The sequence below is a fragment of the Phyllobates terribilis genome, unplaced genomic scaffold (genome assembly GCF_046119375.1).
Source record: "Phyllobates terribilis strain yellow unplaced genomic scaffold, ASM4611937v1 Scaffold_71__1_contigs__length_7168151, whole genome shotgun sequence".
Lineage (NCBI taxonomy): Eukaryota > Metazoa > Chordata > Amphibia > Anura > Dendrobatidae > Phyllobates > Phyllobates terribilis.
In genome coordinates, this window is record NW_027362831.1 from 2885145 (window position 1) to 2904388 (window position 19244).

The 19244-nt window shown below is 41.3% G+C and overlaps 2 protein-coding genes across 2 annotated transcripts in view; one reads left to right on the forward strand and one right to left on the reverse strand.

Moving 5' to 3' along the window:
* The first annotated feature begins 724 nt into the window (after positions 1-724).
* On the forward strand, positions 725-6130 carry LOC141194420 (uncharacterized). Its single transcript, XM_073662334.1, has 4 exons — positions 725-739; positions 903-1016; positions 1099-1216; positions 3796-6130. Exons 1-4 carry the CDS (start codon positions 725-727, stop codon positions 5718-5720), a joined length of 2172 nt encoding a protein of 723 aa, XP_073518435.1. The 3' UTR covers positions 5721-6130.
* Positions 6131-8232: 2102 nt separating this feature from the next.
* LOC141194421 (uncharacterized) overlaps positions 8233-19244 on the reverse strand; it is a 45662-nt gene continuing 34650 nt past the window's right edge. Inside the window, exons 6-8 of the mRNA XM_073662335.1 lie at positions 13344-13395; positions 8423-8574; positions 8233-8246 (exon numbers count right to left, since the gene is read on the reverse strand). Of these exons, the coding sequence (XP_073518436.1) occupies positions 8233-8246; positions 8423-8574; positions 13344-13395 (218 nt within the window). The remainder of the gene's footprint in view (positions 8247-8422; positions 8575-13343; positions 13396-19244) is intronic.

The following is a 19244-nucleotide window of genomic DNA, read 5'->3' on the forward strand; positions in this document are numbered from 1 at the left end:
TATCAGTATGTCTTTGGAGTGTGGGAGGAAACTGGAGAACCCGGAGGAATCCCATACAAGCACGGGAGAACATACAAACTCCTCGCAGATGTTATCCTCGGTGGGATTTTAGCCCAGGACCCCAGCGCTGCAAGGCTGCAGTGCTAACCACTGAGCCACCATGCCGCACTCCTCCTAGGGAGGTAAATCCCTCATCAAGCTAATAAAATGTGAAGAATCTTTTAAATAAGATTCAAGCCTAATCACATATTTTGTAAAAACAAATCGACATAATGTGATAAATTAGCTGTTATAGATTTTATCCCCGAAATGATGGGGCGACCAGGGGGATTGGTAGTACTTTTATGGATCTTGGGTCGGAAATAAAAATAAGGGGTCTGAAAAAATTGTATATCCAAAAATTTTTTCTCTCTCACATCCAAGATCCCCTCCCTAAGGGCCCCCTTAGTTAAGTTTTTATATTCCATAAAGATGGTGACAGAATTATCACAATCTAATTTATTATAATAATCAGTATCGCCCAGTATCCGCAAACCTTCTCCAGTGTACCAACCCCGATTCATCACCACAATACCACCGCCTTATCAGCTTCCTTAATAATTATTCCTTTATTCTTCCGTAAACTAGAGATGGCTTGTCTTTCTGGAGCCGTCAGGTTATCCCTCTTTTTAATATGAGTAAAAGTGCGAATGTCTTTTAAAATCAGTTGCTGAAAAGTCTCGAGATGAGTTCCCTTATGGTGAGTAGGATAAAAATGAGATTTACCACCTAGTGGAACATGGTGGAAACCCATAGCGGGCACATGATTTTCGACTCCATTATTAGCAAGGGGTATACTGACGTTTATTGATTTACGTTTTTCTTCAATAATAAAATGATGTTTTAACGTCAATTTCCTAAAGTACTCATTCAAATCTACATATAAATTGAAAACATTCAAACTTGAAACAGGTCAAAAAGAGAGTCCTCTACTCAATCGTGAGATCTCAGCCTCAGACAAGGTGTGGTCAGACAGGGTAAAAATGCCTACCATTTTCTGTTTCTCATCTTTTTCGCTTTCCTCAATATTTACCCTAATGGCTTTGTCTTTTTAATTAGCAAATCCTACAGGGCTGCTATTTTTTGGGATGGCTCTACCTCGCCCCCTACATCCCCGATATTTCTTTTTCTTTTTGGTTGGCGAACTTGGGCCGGCTGAAAAAACGGTGGGATTTTTGTATCATAAAGGAGCGGTGTGTTTTTTTACCATTGAGAGGCGGTGCAGTTTCATTAGTTAATATTACAGCTGGTGATGTCAATTCTATTGAAGAAGTTATATTTTGTGGAGGTGGTAGCTTCACTGATTTATCAGTGGAACCTTCCTCTAATGATGTATGCCCTACACTTAATGACTGAGATATTATTGGTAAGGAATTTTGGGAATCAGGATGGATAGTTAAAATAGAAAAATCCAATGAACTAACACTCTGCGTTGAGGTTGCACCAATTAATTCATTTAACCCAAAATGAATTAGTGATGATTGCTCTGTATCATTGGAAACACCACTATCCTTATTCACCACTGGTAAGATAGAATTACTAGCTCCACCAGTGTTTGCTGGATTCTCCCCAATAGGAGAAGGACACAAAGTAACTATTGCACTGTTAGTTTCCATATCCATAGTTTGATTCGACAGGCACTTTCTGCACTGTGGATGTTGGAGAGTGAAAATTGCAAATATTCCATTTTATTACCCAACACATTGTCTCCTGGATCACAATCTGGGCACTTACATACCATAAATTAAGTGGGTTCTTCTCACTATAGTAATGCCAAGTACATGGATGATAAATGTGGTTTGGACACACTGCAAGGCTCAGAAGAGAGGAAGAGATATGACTTCTGGAGAGAGCGGATATTGCTGGATTTTTTTATGGAAGCCATGTTGCTTTTCTAGAACCTTTGAACCACTAATAATGTGGAAACCTCTGTTATTACACTGACAGATGATGGACCTGAGTTGGGGACTTGTTTTTTGTGAGATGAGTAGCAGTTTTTATTGATATTCTTTTCACCTACAATGGTGGAAATAATATTTGATACACTGCTGATTTTTCAAGTTTTCCCACCTACAAAGAATGGAGAAATCTGTAATTTTTATCGTAGGTACACTTCACCTGTGAGAGACATAATCTAAAAAAAAATCCAGAAAATCACATTGCATGAATTTTTACTTAATATTTGGTACAGAAACCTTTGTTTGAAATTACAGAGGTCAGACGTTTCCTGTAGTTCTTGGCCAGCTTTGCACACACTGCAGGAGGGATCTTGGCCCACTCCCCCATACAAATCTTTTCCAAATCTTTGAGGTTTTGGGGCTGTCGCTGGGCAACATGGAGTTTCAGCTCATTGCAAAGATTTTCTATTGGGTTCAGGTCTGGAGACTGGCTAGGCCACTTCGGGACATTGAAATGCTTCTTATGGAACCACTTCTTAGTTGGCCTGGCTGGGTGTTTCGAGTCATTGTCATGCTGGAAGACCCAGCCACGACCCATGTTCAATGCTCTTACTGAGGGAAGAAGGTTGTTGGCCAAAATCTTGCGATACGTGACCCCATCCATCCTCCCTTCAATACGGTACAGTCGTCATGTTTGGGATGGTGTTCTTGGGTTTCTACTCATCCTTATTCTTCCTCCAAACACGGCGAGCGGAGTTGATACCAAAAAGTTCTATTTTGGCCTCATCTGACCACATGACCTTCTCCCATGCCTCCTCTGGATCACCCAGATGGTCATTGGAGAAGTTCAAACGGGCCTGGACATGTGCTTGTGTGAGCAGGGGGACCTTTAATGCCCTGCAGGATTTTAATCCATGACAGCGTAGTGTGTTACTCACGGTAATGTTTTAGACTGTGGTTCCAGCTCTCTTCAGGTCATTGTCCAGGACCTCCCGTGTAGTTCTGGGCTGATTCCTGACCTGTCTCAGAATCATTCTTACCCCACGAGGCGAGATCTTGCATGGAGCCCCAGACTGAGGAAGATTCAAAGTCATCTTGTGTTTCTTCCATTTCTTAATAATTGTGTCAATAGTTTTTCCATTCTTGCCAAGCTGCTTGCCTATTGTCCTGTAGCCCATCCCAGCCTTGGGCAGATCTACAATTTTGTCCTTGGTTTCTTTAGACAGCTATTTAGTCTTGGCCATGGTGGAGGTTGGAGTGTCTTTGATTGAGTGTGTGGAAAGGTGTCTTTTATACAGGTAACAAGTTCTAACAGGTGCAATTAATACAGGTAATGAGTGCAGAGTAGGAGGGCTTCTTAAAGAAAAACTTAACATGTCTGTGAGAGCCAGAATTCTTGCTGGTTGGTAGGTGATCAAATACTTATTTCATACAATGAAATACAAATTAATTATTTTAAAATCATACAATGCGATTTTCTGTTTTTTATTTTTAGATTCTGTCTCTCACAGTTGAAGTGTACCGACGATAAAAATTACAGTCCTCTCCCTTCTTTGTAGATGGGAAAAATTGCAAAATCACTAGAGTATCAAATACTTATTTTCCCCACTGTACATAACATTGTTTGGCTTTTTATTCCATATTTGGGAGGCAGAATGAACAAACAGTTGAACACCACACTTTACTGGTTCACGCTATGAGGTTTTCTATTAGACTGTGAACTGTCATTGTCTTGGTGAATAATTCAATATTTTTACATAACTTGCCATTTTTACAGACAGTTTAAGTAGAAATGTTCAAAACTATAAAATTCAAGGATATTTAATTCAAAAATAATAATTGATTTTCTTCTTGGCAGATGACTGTACCAGGAGATCAGAGGTACAGCCGACATCTTCAATTTTTAAATCAGATGATCTTGAGATCACTCAGGCTACAATTGAAGTGAATTCCATTACTCCAGATCTACCATCATCCCTTCACAGCAAAGATTTATCATCTAGTCTTATGAAACAGGTCCTGTCTTCTGATTCATTACTGACTATTAAGGAAAATCAAAGTACCAAAATAAGCATTAAAAAACGAGTTGCTCCTAAAGCAAAGAAGCCATTTTCACATTCTGAATATGGAAATAGTTTTCCTCTCAAAATGTCTCTTCTTAAACATCAAAAAATTCACACAGCAGAGAATATATTTTCTTGTTCCAAGTGTGGGAAATGCTTTAACCAGAAATCAAATCTTGTTAGTCACCAAAGAACTCACACAGGGGAGAAGCCATTTTCATGTTCAGATTGTGGGAAATGTTTTACAGAGAAATCGAGTCTTATGAAACATCAGAGAACTCACACAGGGGAGAAGCCATTTTCATGTTCAGAATGTGGGAAATGTTTTGCAGAGCAATCAAGTGTTATCAAACATCAGAGAATTCACACAGGGGAGAAGCCTTTTTCCTGTTCAGAATGTGGGAAATGTTTTAACCAGAAATCAAATCTTGTTAGTCACCAAAGAACTCACACAGGGGAGAAGCCTTTTTCATGTTCAGAATGTGGAAAATGTTTTACAATGAAATCAATTTTTGTTAAGCACCAAAGAACTCACACAGGGGTGAAGCCTTTTTCATGTTCAGAATGTGGGCAATGTTTTAATCATAAATCCGATGTTGTTATACACCAGAGAACCCACACAGGGGAGAAGCCTTTATCATGTTCAGAATGTGGGAAATGTTTTACACAGAAATCACATCTTGTTAGTCACCAGAGAATTCACACAGGGGAGAAGCCATTTTCATGTTTAGAATGTGGGAAATGTTTTACACAGATATCAAGTCTGATCAGACATCAAAGAACCCACACAGGGGAGAAGCCTTTTTCATGTTCAGAATGTGGAAAATGTTTTACACAGAAATCAAATTTTGCTAATCACCAAAGAACTCACACAGGAGTGAAGCCATTTTCATGTTTAGAATGTGGGAAATGTTTTAACCGTAAATCAGATGTTGTTATACACCAAAAGACCCATACAGGGGAGAAGCCTTTTTCATGTTCAGAATGTGGGAAATGTTTTAACCGGAAATCAGATGTTGTTATACACCAGAGAACCCACACAGGGAAGAAGCCTTTTTTATGTTCAGAATGTGGGAAATGTTTTAACCGGAAATCAGATGTTGTTATACACCAGAGAACCCACACAGGGGAGAAGCCTTTTTCATGTTCAGAATGTGGAAAATGTTTTAACCGGAAATCAGATGTTGTTATACACCAGAGAACTCACACAGGGATGAAGCCTTTTTCATGTTCAGAATGTGGAAAATGTTTTACACAGAAATCAAATTTTGTTAATCACCAAAGAATTCACACAGGAGAGAAGCCGTTTCCATGTAAAGAATGTGGAAAATGTTTTATTGTGAAATCAGATGTTGTTATACACCAGAGAACTCACACAGGGGAGAAGCCTTTTTCATGTACAGAATGTGGGAAATGTTTTAACCGGAAAGCAGATGTTGTTATACACCAGAGAACCCACACAGGGAAGAAGCCTTATTTATGTTCAGAATGTGGGAAATGTTTTAACCGGAAATCAGATGTTGTTATACACCAGAGAACTCACACAGGGGAGAAGCCTTTTTCATGTACAGAATGTGGGAAAAGTTTTATCCGGAAAGCAGATGTTGTTATACACCAGAGAACCCACACAGGGAAGAAGCCTTATTTATGTTCAGAATGTGGGAAATGTTTTACCGAGAAATCAACTCTTGTTACACATCAGAGAACTCACACAGGATAGAAGCCATTTTAATGGAAAATGTTTTGCGAATAAATCATCTCTTCTTAGTCACCAGAGCAGTCACAAGGAAGAAGCCTTTTTTATTTCTTAATATGGGAAATGTTTAACTTGGAAAAACACACTTATTAGCAAGAAAAAATCTTTCTAATAAGTGAGTGTGTCTTATAGACTTTAGGCAGCTTCCTGTTACTGAGGAAAACATTGAAACAGTGTCCTTCCTGATCAATCAGAAAATTGCTCTCTCCTCCACTCCACTTATCTAACTGATTGGTGCAAAGTAGGAGAAGAAACTACAGGAACCTGCACAGAGGCTGCATGTCCTGAATGAGCAGCTGAAGACTTCCTCAAGGACCTTTCAGATCATTTATGAAATGAGCCATTTTTAATGATTTTGACCATGTGAATTCAAATTGCACAATAACATTTTTAGTTGCCTCTTGTTTCTGTGATATCAGAGTTTTCCTTTTACTGCTACATATAATTGATGAAAAAACACAGCAAAAAAGGGCAGCAGGGACCTGCCCAGATCTTCAGAACTAAATGCACTACCAGGGTGCAGCAAACCCACATAAAGATGGCGGCTACACAGGTGCAAAATACTGATGAGACAATCACTCACAACCTACCATTTCATGGAGGGGGTGACTGCTTAGTATTAGAATTGCACACAAAATGGCTTGTATAGGGTGCTGTTCACACTAGGGTAGTGCACAGTATCCGGCTTACAGTCTACTAGTTAAGCCCATACTATTAGATTAGGCGGGCTGCCCAGTATTATCCAAGTGCACCCCATGGGAACAGACACCCCAGTTTACAATGCCGGAACTGATGGGCCTGGCTGCACCCTGGAATTAAAAAGTGCAAAAATACATATATATAATATATGAGATATTAGTTGATATGTTGGCCAAAATATGTAAGCTCGGAACCCGCGACAAGGGTTCTCATGCTTACGAGCCCTACTCTAAACACAAAAAGCAAAGCCACACCAAGAAGAATTAAAATTCCCCCTAGTGTGAACAGCACCCTATACAAGCCTTTTTGTGTGCAATTCAAATACTAAGCAGTCACCCCCTCCATGAAATGGTAGGTTAATTATTCTTGGTGTGTCTTTGCTTTTTGTGTGTACATATAATTGATGCATAAAAGTTTCAGTACTTTGAAACATTATTTTTGCAAATATAAAGATGCAAATATTTTGTTATGCCAATTTTCTGATATTTATTTAGAGGAAACTTAACAACAGTTCAAATAACTAAAACCTGTCTAAACACTATTGCGAAATATAAACAGTTACAGAAATTGCGATACAAAATTTGGTCCTCATTCAGGGACAACTCTTTTTTGCTTGCTTCTTGTACTCCTGCATTGAATCATCTCTTACAATTGTTCAATCATTATCTGCAAGCATTTTCATTGATATCTTTTCTCCATATCCGCAATATCTTGGTGAAATCTCTCAGCATGCTTGTTGCTCACAGCTCTGCTGTCACAGCTTCCCTGTCCCTAACGCTAGGGGTGCCCTAGCTGGCCCTGTTCCCTGGATTACTTCTGAAGGTGAAGATGCTGGGGCGATGTACCTTGTCTGAGCTCCTCAATCCACCTGCTCCCTTCCCCCACCCGGGGAAGAGAGGAGTAGTAGTGTATCGCAATACACCAACCAGACTAACACGGTAATACAAACAGGGATAAAGGAAATACCAATCATACAAATATATGCACACAAACAACAGAGGATAACACTGGGGAGTGGAGGAATGGGGTAAAACCAAAGTAGAAGAAGAGGATTATACACACAACCAAAACCATGCAACAGTCTTAGCTAAATCCACAAACGCCTTCTCAAACAACAGCTAGCTCTGGTAATGACTGCTAGCTAGAATCCAGTATATATATGAACGGGGAGTGGCTAATAGTGAATAGCTGTGAACACTAAGGCAGGAAAGCATCAAGGAGCTCTCAACTGAGCAGATTAACTCCTGTACTGTTAGAAGAAATCTGCACCATTTAATATGAAGGTGAAAGGCTTCTAATGAGTGCAGGATTAGGAGGAATCAGACTCTGCAGTGTTCTGGCTCCTCTCTGTCGCAGTAAACCCATGACAGTAACCCCTTCTACGAGGGACCTCTGGAACCTCATAGCTGGGTTTATCAGGGTGTACCGCATAAAAAGACCAGATCAACCTGGCTGCATGGACGTCAGATGCTGGTACCCACATCCTCTCCTCAGGACCATAACTCTTCCAGTGTACCAGTTACTGAAGTGACAGATGAACTAAGCAAGAATCAACGATCTTACCTATTTGGAATTCCAAATTTCCATCCACAATGACCAGAGATGGCAGTAGCGCTGATGATACAAAGGACGCAACGTATTTTTTGGGTAGAGACTAATGGAACATTATGGATCCTAAAGGTGGGCGGCAAATCAAGGTGGAATGCTACGGGATTGACGACGGCCACAATCTTATAAGAACCAGTGAACCTGGGACCCAGTTTCTAAGATGGAACCTTCAACTTAATGTTCCTTGAAGACAACCACACCAAGTCATCACACAGGTCCAGACCCACCACACGTCTCCAATCAGCCACACTCTTATATTTGGACCCCATCTTCCTCAAGCAATCAAGAACCCTTTGCCACACAGACGTAATTGAAGATGAAAAACGTTCTTCAGGTATTCCTGTTAAATGGGGACTTACCAGTGGATTCATGACAATGATTATTCACTACAAATTCAGCAAGAGGTAAGTCAGTAACCCCATCCTCCTGATTCTCAGACATAAAACACCTAAGATAAGTCTCAAGATTCTGGTTAACATCTTCAGTTTGCCCTTTAGACTGCGGAAGACTGCTGAAGAGAACAACAGATGGATCCTCAAAAGATTGCAAGATGCCCATCAAAATTTGGAAATAAACTACATCCCCCAATCAGAAAAAATATCAGTAGGGTTCCCATGTAATTTTACCATCTCTCTGATGAAAATCTGCATCAAAGTCTTGGTGTTAGGTAATGCGGGTTGCACAATGAAATGTGACATCTTACTGAATCTGTCCACCACCACCAAAATTACAGTATTACCTACCGACACGGGTAGATTAGTGATAAAATCGAACGATAAATGAATCCACAGTCTACTGGGAATCGCCAATGGAGAGACCAAGATGAACAAGTATGAGAGATCTTAGAACATGCTCAGACACTGCAGGCGGCTACATACTCGTGAACATCCTGATGAACTCCTGACCACCAAAAACGCAGAGTAAGGAGATCTGTAGTGTCTTTATAACAGGGATGTCTGTCCAAGACCCAATCATGATGTTCACTGAGAACTCTAAGATGGAGATTCACATGTACAAACAGTTTACCTAATAAACAGGCAGCAGGTGCGTCCCCCTGAGCCTCAACAACCTCCTTCTCAAGATCGGAGCATATAGATGCAATAACCACCCCATTTTGCAGTATAGAAACCGGTTCACAATTATCTCCACCGCTGGAAAAGGCATCCACCTTAATGTTCTTGTTCCCTGGCCTATATGTAACGAAAAAGTTAAATCTGGTGAAGAATAACGGCCATCCCACCTATCTAGGCGTTAGACGTTTCGTAGACTCTAGATATACCAGATTCTTATGGTCCGTGATTACCATAATCGGATGATCTGCCCCCTCCAGAAAATGATGCCACTCTCCAAAAGCCCACTTGGTTGCCAAGAGTTCCCTGTTACCAATGTCATAATTTCTCTCAGCGAGTGACAGTTTTTTAGAAAAGTATGCACATGGATGCCATTTACTAGGAGATGCACCCTGCGACAAAACAGCCCCCACACACACTTCTGACATGTCAACTTCAGCAATGAATGGCTGAGTGACGTCAGGCTGCATGAGAATCGGCACAAATACAAAACACTCCTTAAGGTATTGAATGCCTCCCTGGCCGGACTGTACCATTTAGAAAAGTCAGTCCATTTTCTGGTCATATCCGCCAGAGGTTTGGCCACTACCGAAAAGTTTTTATGAACTTGCGGTAGTAGTTGGCGAAACCCAAATACCTTTGTAACGCCTTTAAATCCTCAGGACAATCCCAATCCTGTTCTGCCCAGACTTTTGCTGGATCCATGTGAAAACCGGTGGATGATAAAATCTAGCCTATAAAAGGGATCTCCTCAAGAGAACATACACTTCTCTGGTTTAACAAATACTTTATTGACTCTGAGTATCTGTAAGACCTACCTGACATGTACCTGATATGACTCAAGGTCAGGCGCAAAAATTAATGTAATCAAGATAGATCACAACAAATATACCTGCCGGGTGACTAAACATGACATTTACAAAATGCTGAAAGACAGCGGGAGCATCACTCAACCCAAATAGCATGACAAAGGTTCTCATAGTGTCCCTCAGGCATATTGAAAGCTGTTTTTCACTCATCCCCCTCTTTAATACGAATGAGATTATATGCCCCCCTGAGAACCAGTTTAGAAAACCATTTTGCTGCCACGATCTGATTAAATAAGTCCGGGGTGAGAGGGATCAGATACGGTTCCCAGACCGTGATTGGATTTAGCTTGCGGAAATCTAGGTAGGGGCGTAACCCCCCGTCTTTCTTTACAAAGAAAAACCCTTCAGCAATGGGGGATGACGATGGTGTGATATGACCCTTTTTTTTAACTTTCCGTGATATAGTCCTTCATGGCCCGCTTCTATGGACCAGAGATTTTACAAAGTCTGCTCTTAGGCAGCTTGGCCCCAGAAACAAGATTAATGGCACAGTCATAAGGTTGATGGGAAGGGAGATTTTGACACCCCTGCTCCGAGAACACATCCTCAAAGTCAGACAGGTATTTAGGCACAGACTGGGTATCCACACTAGCCAGCCAGGTGCCCAGTGTCCTTGACAATACTTGATCCAATTTGCTACCTCCTGAGTCTGCCAATCTACCACAGGGTTGTGCAGTGTGAGCAAAGGTAGTCTCAGAACCACAAGAGAGGGCAGACCCTCTAGCACATAAAACTCAATACATTCTGAGTGTATGGCCTACCTGTAGATGTAACTCTCGGATGACTTGAGTAAAACACCCCTGGCTCAAGGATGCAGAGTTGATGCTGATTATGGGTATGTGTCTGGACAGTGTATATGGTTTGAGGCCCCGGACCTGGACGAACCTAACGTTTATCAAATTAAACCCGCCCCACTGTCCAGAAAGGCCGAAATGATCACCTTATTTTTGTCCAGATGGATTCCATACTCCCCCTTTACTCTGAACTCGAGTTTGATACACAGAACGAGTCACCACACCCAACTGCATAGGCTCCTCAGATGACTCAGACCAGGGTTCCCTTGGCGCTGGACCTCTCGCATATTGGGGTGTTTCTTTATGTCTCTGGCGAAGACTGTGATCCACCCGGATAGCCAGAGACATGGCTGCTTCAAGAGAAACTGGAGTCTCCTATACGACAAGGGCATACCGATAGCCTTTGACAAAACTGGCTACGTCGTGCGGGGTCATTCCTCTTAGTGTCAGTGTATCACCTCCAAAACTCAGAGCAATACACCTCCGCTGGCCGATCTCCCTGCTGAAGCTGACATAGCATGGACTCAGCCAGGGAGATGCGGTCAGGGTCGTTGTATATATGACCCAGGACTAAAAGAAATTCCTCCACCGTCCGGAGCAATTGGGAGTCTGGCGGGAGAGAAAATGCCCATACTTGGGGGTCACCCTGAAGGAGCGAGATTAGTATCCCCACCCATTGCTCCTCGGTTCCTGAGGAGATAGGACATAACCTGAAGTACAGCTTACAGGCCTCCCTGAAGAAAACAAACATGTCACGCCCCCCAAAGAAGCTGTCAGGCAAAGCAATCTTGGGCTCCACAGGAGGTTGCCTGGGAGTCATGGTCCCAGGACCTGACGTGTTAGGGAGCTGCAACATGACAGTGCATAGATCTGCAACCTCTAGGCTAAGTTGCTGCAGTTGCCCTGTGAGAGCTGTGATAGGATCCATGATGGATCAGAAAACAGTTTCAGCCAGAGCTAATGTCATGACTCTGTTGTCGGGTATCCCAGGACCAGGGGCTCCTTCCCTGTCCCTAACACTAGGGACGTCCTAGCTTGCCCATGTTCCTCGAATTACTTCTGAGGTGAAAATGCCGGGACCACATACCTTGTCTGAACTCCTCAATCTGCCTGTTCTCTTCCTCCACCGAGGGAAGAGAGGAGTAATAGTGTAAGGCAATACACCAACCAGAGTAACAAGGTAATGCAAACAGGGATAAAGGAAAATACCAATCATACAAATATATGCACACAAACAACAGAGGATAACAGTGGTGAGTGGAGGATGGGAAAAACCAAAGTAGGAGAAAGAGAGGATTAATACACAACCAAAACCATGCAACTGTCTTAGTTAAATCCACCAAACGCCTCCTCAAACAACAACAAACCACCAAACTCCTAACCATGCAGCATGAGGCTCTCTCTAGCAATGACTGCTAACTAGAGTCCAGTATATACAGTTGTGCTCAAAAGTTTACATACCCCGTCAGAATTTTTGCTTTCTTTGCCTTGTTTCAGAGAATATGAATGATAACAAAAAAAAATTTGGTTGGGTGAAGCCATTTATTGTCAAACTACTGTGTTTTCTCTTTTTAAATCTTAATGACAAAACCAAAAACATCCAAATAACCCCTGATCAAAAGTTCACATACCCCAGTTCTTAATACCGTGTATTGCCCCCTCTAACATCAATGACAGCTTGAAGTCTTTTGTGGTAGTTGTGGATGAGGTTGTTAATTTTATTATTCCACTGTATAGGAGGCTGAGGTGACCAAACTGCATAGGGAGGCTGTGGGGGATATAATACTGGGTCTATGGTGACCATACTGTATTCGAGGCTGTTGGGGACCTTGGATTGAGACTGGAGAAGAGGGAAATCTGCAGAGTCTAGCTCTGCCTGTGATGGGTGTGTATGTGACTAGCAAAGTTATAGATGTGGATGTGGGGTAGATATGCCAAGTACGAGTCAAATGAAAATATTTTGAAAGCAGAAAAAAAGGGGGAGAGAAGGTAATGAAATTATTTCTCTGCGAGGCACTGTAGGACTAGATAAAGAAAAACTACTATAAAAACTACTATATACCAACTATCCTTGTGTTTTTTCCTGGTCTTTTAAAGAATACACACACTTTTTTATGTTGTGCACTTGTCACTGTGACGTAGCATCATATGATCTCAGGGGTCCGTTACTGCTCGCCTTTCTTTTAAATGTATTGTCCATATATTCCAGTACTTTTGAATTGTAATCCTTACTGTGGTTTTGTCCTGATGAAGAGGTTTGTAGACCTTGAAACGCGTTGACGCAATAAACTGCAATCATACCACATCTGTGTCTATGATCACACTTTGGATACTTGGCAGCGTGTTTTTTGAATCAACAGATTCCATATTCTATTGCATCAAACCCCATTGGTGATCCTGCAGCAGCCTTCACATGCTTCACACAGGGATTGTGACTGTCACAACCCCATCAGGTGAGCGGATTTCTTAACTCCCTACACCCTTTTCTGACAAGATAAGACCCTATCTTGTATTTCTTGTCTTTCCAGTTTATCCATTTTTATTTACCAAAAGGACCTAGAAAGAGATCTCCAAATGGCAGAAGAGACCGAGTACTTAGCTAAAATGGAATCGTGTATTTCATTAAGAAGATCTACACTTAAAGAAGGTGGAACATAAAGTTTATTTATAGGTAAACCTTCCGGCACACTTAATGCGCTGCCTGATATCTACCCCCAAAGCACTAAACACCACCCCCTCAATAAGAATCTTGACTGGATTTTCGTCCATCAACTCTGCGACTAGACTAAGGGACAAAGAGTCAGCCTTGACATTCTTGGATTTGGGGAGATAAGTAATGGCAAAATCAAACCAGGCAACATGGTCCCACCAAGCCTGTCTGGTGCTTAAGCACTTAGCAGCGTCACTATACAACAGGTTCTTATGATCGGTAGAGACAGATCTGTCTCTACCGATCATAAGAACCTCATGTCTTGCCCACCTCATGTCTTGCCCACTCCAACCAATTTCTCCATTCCTCAAAGGCTCTTTTAACTGCCAGAAGCTCTCGGTCACCTATATCATGAATAGACTCTGCTTGAGTGAACTTCTGGGAAAGAAAAGCACAAGGATGTAGATACCCTATTTTTTTCTGTGAAAGAACAGCTCACATACTAATAGCAGAAGCTTCTACCACGACAAAGAAAAGCAGATTGACCTCAGGTTGGCTCAGAACAGGAGCCCTAGAGAAAGCTGTTTGAGAGGATGAAAAGCATTTACTGCCTCAGCTGACCAAGAAGAAAAACCTATTCCCTTCTTAGTTGTGCCTGTAAAATACTTGAGAAGGTAGAGCACTTACTGACTGCTCCACTGACTCAGCTAGCCGAGGGGGAAAGCAGTGTCAAGTAAGGTGGACAGCAAGAGACATGGGAGGAGAAATTGGCAATGGAAGAGGTGGGGGAGGCCGACCAGTGGGAGGCGAGAAGGAGATGAATTAATAAAGCCATCAGTAAGTTCTTTCTCTTCTCTATCAAATTATTTTTATTGAGTTTTTTTAGAAGGGGAGGATATACATTACACACAAAAGGATCTATATACTATACTAACAGCCTGAAGAAAATAGAGGAAAGGGAACAGGGGAACGAATAAAGAATAATAAAGAATAAAGTATACATACTTACACGTCCTCTACTGTCTGGTTATCTCGTACGTCTTTTGCGCAAGATGAGACATCGGTGTATTCATCGGGACTTTTTGATACAAATATAAGGATTTCATCCTTTATTTTTTTTTATCAGGATCTGAGGAAGTGTCTTCAGAATTATTGCTTTCTTCATCCACAGGCAAATGACAGTAAATGTTATTGGAGTAAAACTCACTATATGATTATCAGGTGATATGGATTCCTTCATCATAAATAGCAGTGTAGGACTCCTTGTATACTGGTCCTCTGTATTGCACTCACAGATATTTTAATCATATGTGTTACACGCACTCCGCCTAAGTTCAGATAGGGGCGAGACCGGTTACATGAATTCGCTGGAATTCTGGGGGAACAGTTATTCCGGGCGACCATAGGCTGCAGCTTCTCTCAGGCACAGGACAGATTCAATTGCTGACCAGACACATTTGACAAGAGTCCTCATAAACGGTAGAACAGTAACATTTAATGAGGCATGGCCAGTGCAATATAAATGTCTCTTTAAGCAACAGGCTCCAGTAATAACAGTACAGTCTCCTTTGCAGCACAGCAGTACACAGTCTATTATCCGGTAGCACAGTACAGCACAGTTTTAATGGATACACAACCACAGGTTTTTCCTTCACGAGGACTCAATTGTACACAGCGTTCTTCATCCTGCATGGAGATGGAGGGGAGGAGGGTTTGATGAGGAAGATGATCTCTGTGACACAATTCCTTCCAGTCATTATCTTCCTGCATGATGATAGACTTCCTGAACTAACAGTGCAGGGTATCTGACCTGTGTTGAGCTTCACCCTGGACTTGAATCCTGTTGTCTTTCCTGCACTTTTGTGAGATACAGATCACACACACCACTTCTCCTTTAAGCTGCAGCCAGAATAGTAAACAAGTTCCCCACAATCCCCCTGGGGCTCTGCTAACCACTCCCTGTCTGTGACTGTGTTAACCCCTCCAGTTCCTGGATGCTTTTGAAGCAACAGCACTACCCCTGCAGGCCACATATGATTGATTATAAGGTGATATGGATTCCTTCATCATAAATGGCAGTGTAGGACTCCTCGTATACTGGTCCTCTGTATTGCACTCACAGATATTGTAATCCTGTGTCTGCGGTCACTATTACTGGATGAGACTGTTTAGGGGACATAGATATAAAGTTGTTTCTTATTGTTACTGTGTCCCTGAGAGAGGTGTTGTCCTCTGCCTGTGTTCACATTCTGCACTTTGCCCAGCCCTGGCTTTACATGTGGCTTATGAATATTCACGTCACTCATTGACTGCTGGGAAGTGCTGAGACATCCCTATGCTGGAGCCAGAATTGCTGGTGACCTGTCCTGTATGTCTGTGGGAGGACAATGTCTGAGGTCTGTGCGTTCCTCCATGTATTATCAGGATTAGAGCCAACACTCAGCTGTTTTCCCGCAGCCGCCATCAATAGAAAACACCTGACGGAGTGAGGACAGCAGAGGAGCAGGGACTTCACAGCGGCTGTTAGTCAACTGGATGAGATCCGGCAGGCTGACGGGCGGAGGGATCCAACCTGCATGGGGGAGGGAACCGCGCATGCTCGGCCTCTAGAGAGGGCTAGAAGGACGGACATACATACCAGTAATGCTATCACTAGGGGGCGCCATGCTGACCATCAGAGGAACATATGTTTGTGGGCTACGTTGTGGCAGATGGGCTTTGGTGACAAATTTATATAATGTGTGCAATTGCTTTATTCTGTGCCAAAGGCCAAAATAAGAGCGAATGGCTCTATATCTAATCAATTCTTGTTGCACAGAGGTACAAGACAAGGGGCCCCCTGTCTCCCTTATTGTTTGCAATAGCAATTGAACGTCTTGTGGCAGTAATTAGTAAAATGTCTGAGATAAATGGATTTAAATATGGGACCAATATAGAGAAGTGAAGAAACCTGGAAAAGATAAAAAGCGCAAATAGGGTCTTATCTGGGTTAGAATTGTAGAGAGAACATGCGCAGTGGTGCTCACCTGGTTTGTTGTGTGCACACAACCACTGATAGAGATAAAGGCTGCAGCAGACCCACGAGGAGATTCAGAAGATAAAAACTGGAAACAAAGGGGTTAATCTGCTCTGCCTTTGAAGAAGAGTGAAGAGATGTAGAATCCAATGTAAGCGGTTTATTTGTCAACGCGTTTCAACGTTTTACAACTTCTTCATCAGGACAAAACACAATATAGTCACAATCAGCAGAAGCAGGAATATATAGACAAGACGTCAAATAAAGGCGCTAAAAATGGGGCCAACAAGATCATATGACCACGACGTCACATTTATCCTGCAGGTCAAGAGTTGCCAGTTACATGTTTATATAATATTGCAAAAATGATGACAAAACACATTGTTACAGATGGTAGTAAATATGAGACAAACAACTAATGAAGTGAAGAAAGAAATATATAATAAAAATAAAATAAATGGAATTGAACTTGTCTTGGAGGGTTCTTTGACAATGAAGAGGTATATGAATGGTCATGTGAAGCCACGCAAGTGTTTGGAATTTCTATTCGTACAAAAAACAATAAAGAACATATAGAAATGTATTTATATAATGAGCATGATAATTATAGTTATAAATTAGGTATATATGAATACACATGAAAAACTGGAGAGAACGCGCCTATAATCATAGTATAAATAAATATAGTCTATGGAGAAGCGAAGAACTAGGATATTCACACACAAAAGCATGTGGTAACACTCCTAGCTGTATGATCTGTACCATTAGTTCAGTATAAATCTATTTGTAAAATGACAATTGATGGCACGGACAAGTCAGTGGAGTACAGGAACCCCGGCTACTAGAGGATGATTAACAGCAGAGAGATGCTCATGTAGAGGCGGTGAGATATAATGGAGGCTATGGTGGGAAAAATAATTCCCCCGGTCATCAGATATCACTAGCGTGAGAAATCATACATGAGTGATTTTTATGATTTACTCCAAATAAATCCACAAGTTTTAACCTATTGTGTTTCACTCAACCCCTGATCGCACAAAACATCTGAAGTTTTACCAGTGATTTGGGAACTCGCCCTCCAACGGGAGCGCCTCTAGGAACCATTTGCCATTTTAGACCCCAACTGCTGGAATTGATCCAGGTAATAAAGTTATGTACATCAGTCCTAGAGTTATCCCAGATGATGAACGGGTCATTGATGTACCGTTTATAGAAAATATTATTAAAATTAGTATCATAAATAGAAATATTCTCAAAAATCCCCATAAATAAATTAGCATAAAAGCTACTTTCGAGCCCATTGCTGTACCATGAATCTGATTATATGTTTTTCTAGGAAAGTAAAATAATTTTTTTACGGATAAAAGAAAGCCCCATAAAAATGAACTTTTTTTGTAGTGTGGAAATCCTCTCATCATTAATAAAAAAATGGTTAAAACAAATGAGTCCCAGGTCGTGGGGAATGTTGGAGTAAAGGGAAGAAATGTCCAAAATTATAAACACATGAATCATTCCAAGAGCTATTCTTGGTGAATTCTATTAGTTGTGTGGAGTCTCTAAGAAAACTAGTCAGGTTTTGCACATGGATTTGCATGATTTTATCTTTCTAAGCCGCTGGGTTACATATCAAAAATCTTATTCCAGATATGAGGTGACCTGGGGGATCTTTTTTCTTATGGATTTTGGGTGATAAAAAAATGGGTTGGAAGGGTTGTCAATAGATAGGAATTTTTTTCTCTTGGTTATTCAAAATTCCTTTAGAAGTGGCAGAATCAATGAGATTTATATTTAGATACGGCATCAAGGCTGATTGTGGTGTAACAGCTTTGTAATAAGATGTGTCTGATAGAATCTTAATGGCTTCATTGTATTTGTAGTCTACTTGTAGATTTGGTGCACACAGCACTTTGTAAAGGTGCTGCTACGTGTTATATTCCTGTTATAATTATTTTGGTTGTATTATGACTGCACTATAGTGGGGGCTGATAGCAAACAAGGAGCAGCACCCGGTGCATATAATTAAATTACCCAGCACCATAATTAGATCATTAGTACGTTCATAATCACAACATACATGTGAATTGAAACCTTAAAAGGTGAGTTACAACCCCTAATAAATCTAACAAATATATGGTCTCAACGAGCAAGTATACGAGAAGGCAGCACAAGGCCATCATTGGACGTTATTTACATTACCACCGCAATGGAATATCACTTTTTGGTGTTTATTAATCAACTATCCCTATACGGGAATCTATGTAGCTAACCTATCTACCTCCATTTGAGCGCAGGTTCACTGGTTTTTATTCATTTTAGCTTCACCTGCGACGAGTGGATTAGTTGGATTACCTGCAGCTAGAACGGGAGGATAGCCAGGAGCGCCATTGTGGATATTGTTGTTTAAAAGGGTTCTTTACAGTTAGAGCAGTCAGACTGTGGAACGACCTACCACAAGAGGTAGTAATACAATTTTTTTACTGCCCCTAGCCAAGTAAAACCTTTTGGGCATAGCAGTGTGTGTTACTCATTGTATTAGGCCATTTATACCAAGCTCCACCAGCTTTAAAATTAATGATAATTTTTAGCTGCATCTAGCCCAGAAAATAATTTTGGGCCTGTAGCAGTGTGTGGTACTCATTCTATTAGGCCATCTATACTAAGCTCCACCAGCTTTGAAATTAATAATAATTTTTAGCTGCATCTAGCCCGGAAAATAATTTTGGGCATAGTAGCAGTGTGTGGTGCTCATTGTATTAGGCCATCTATACCAAGCTCCACCAGC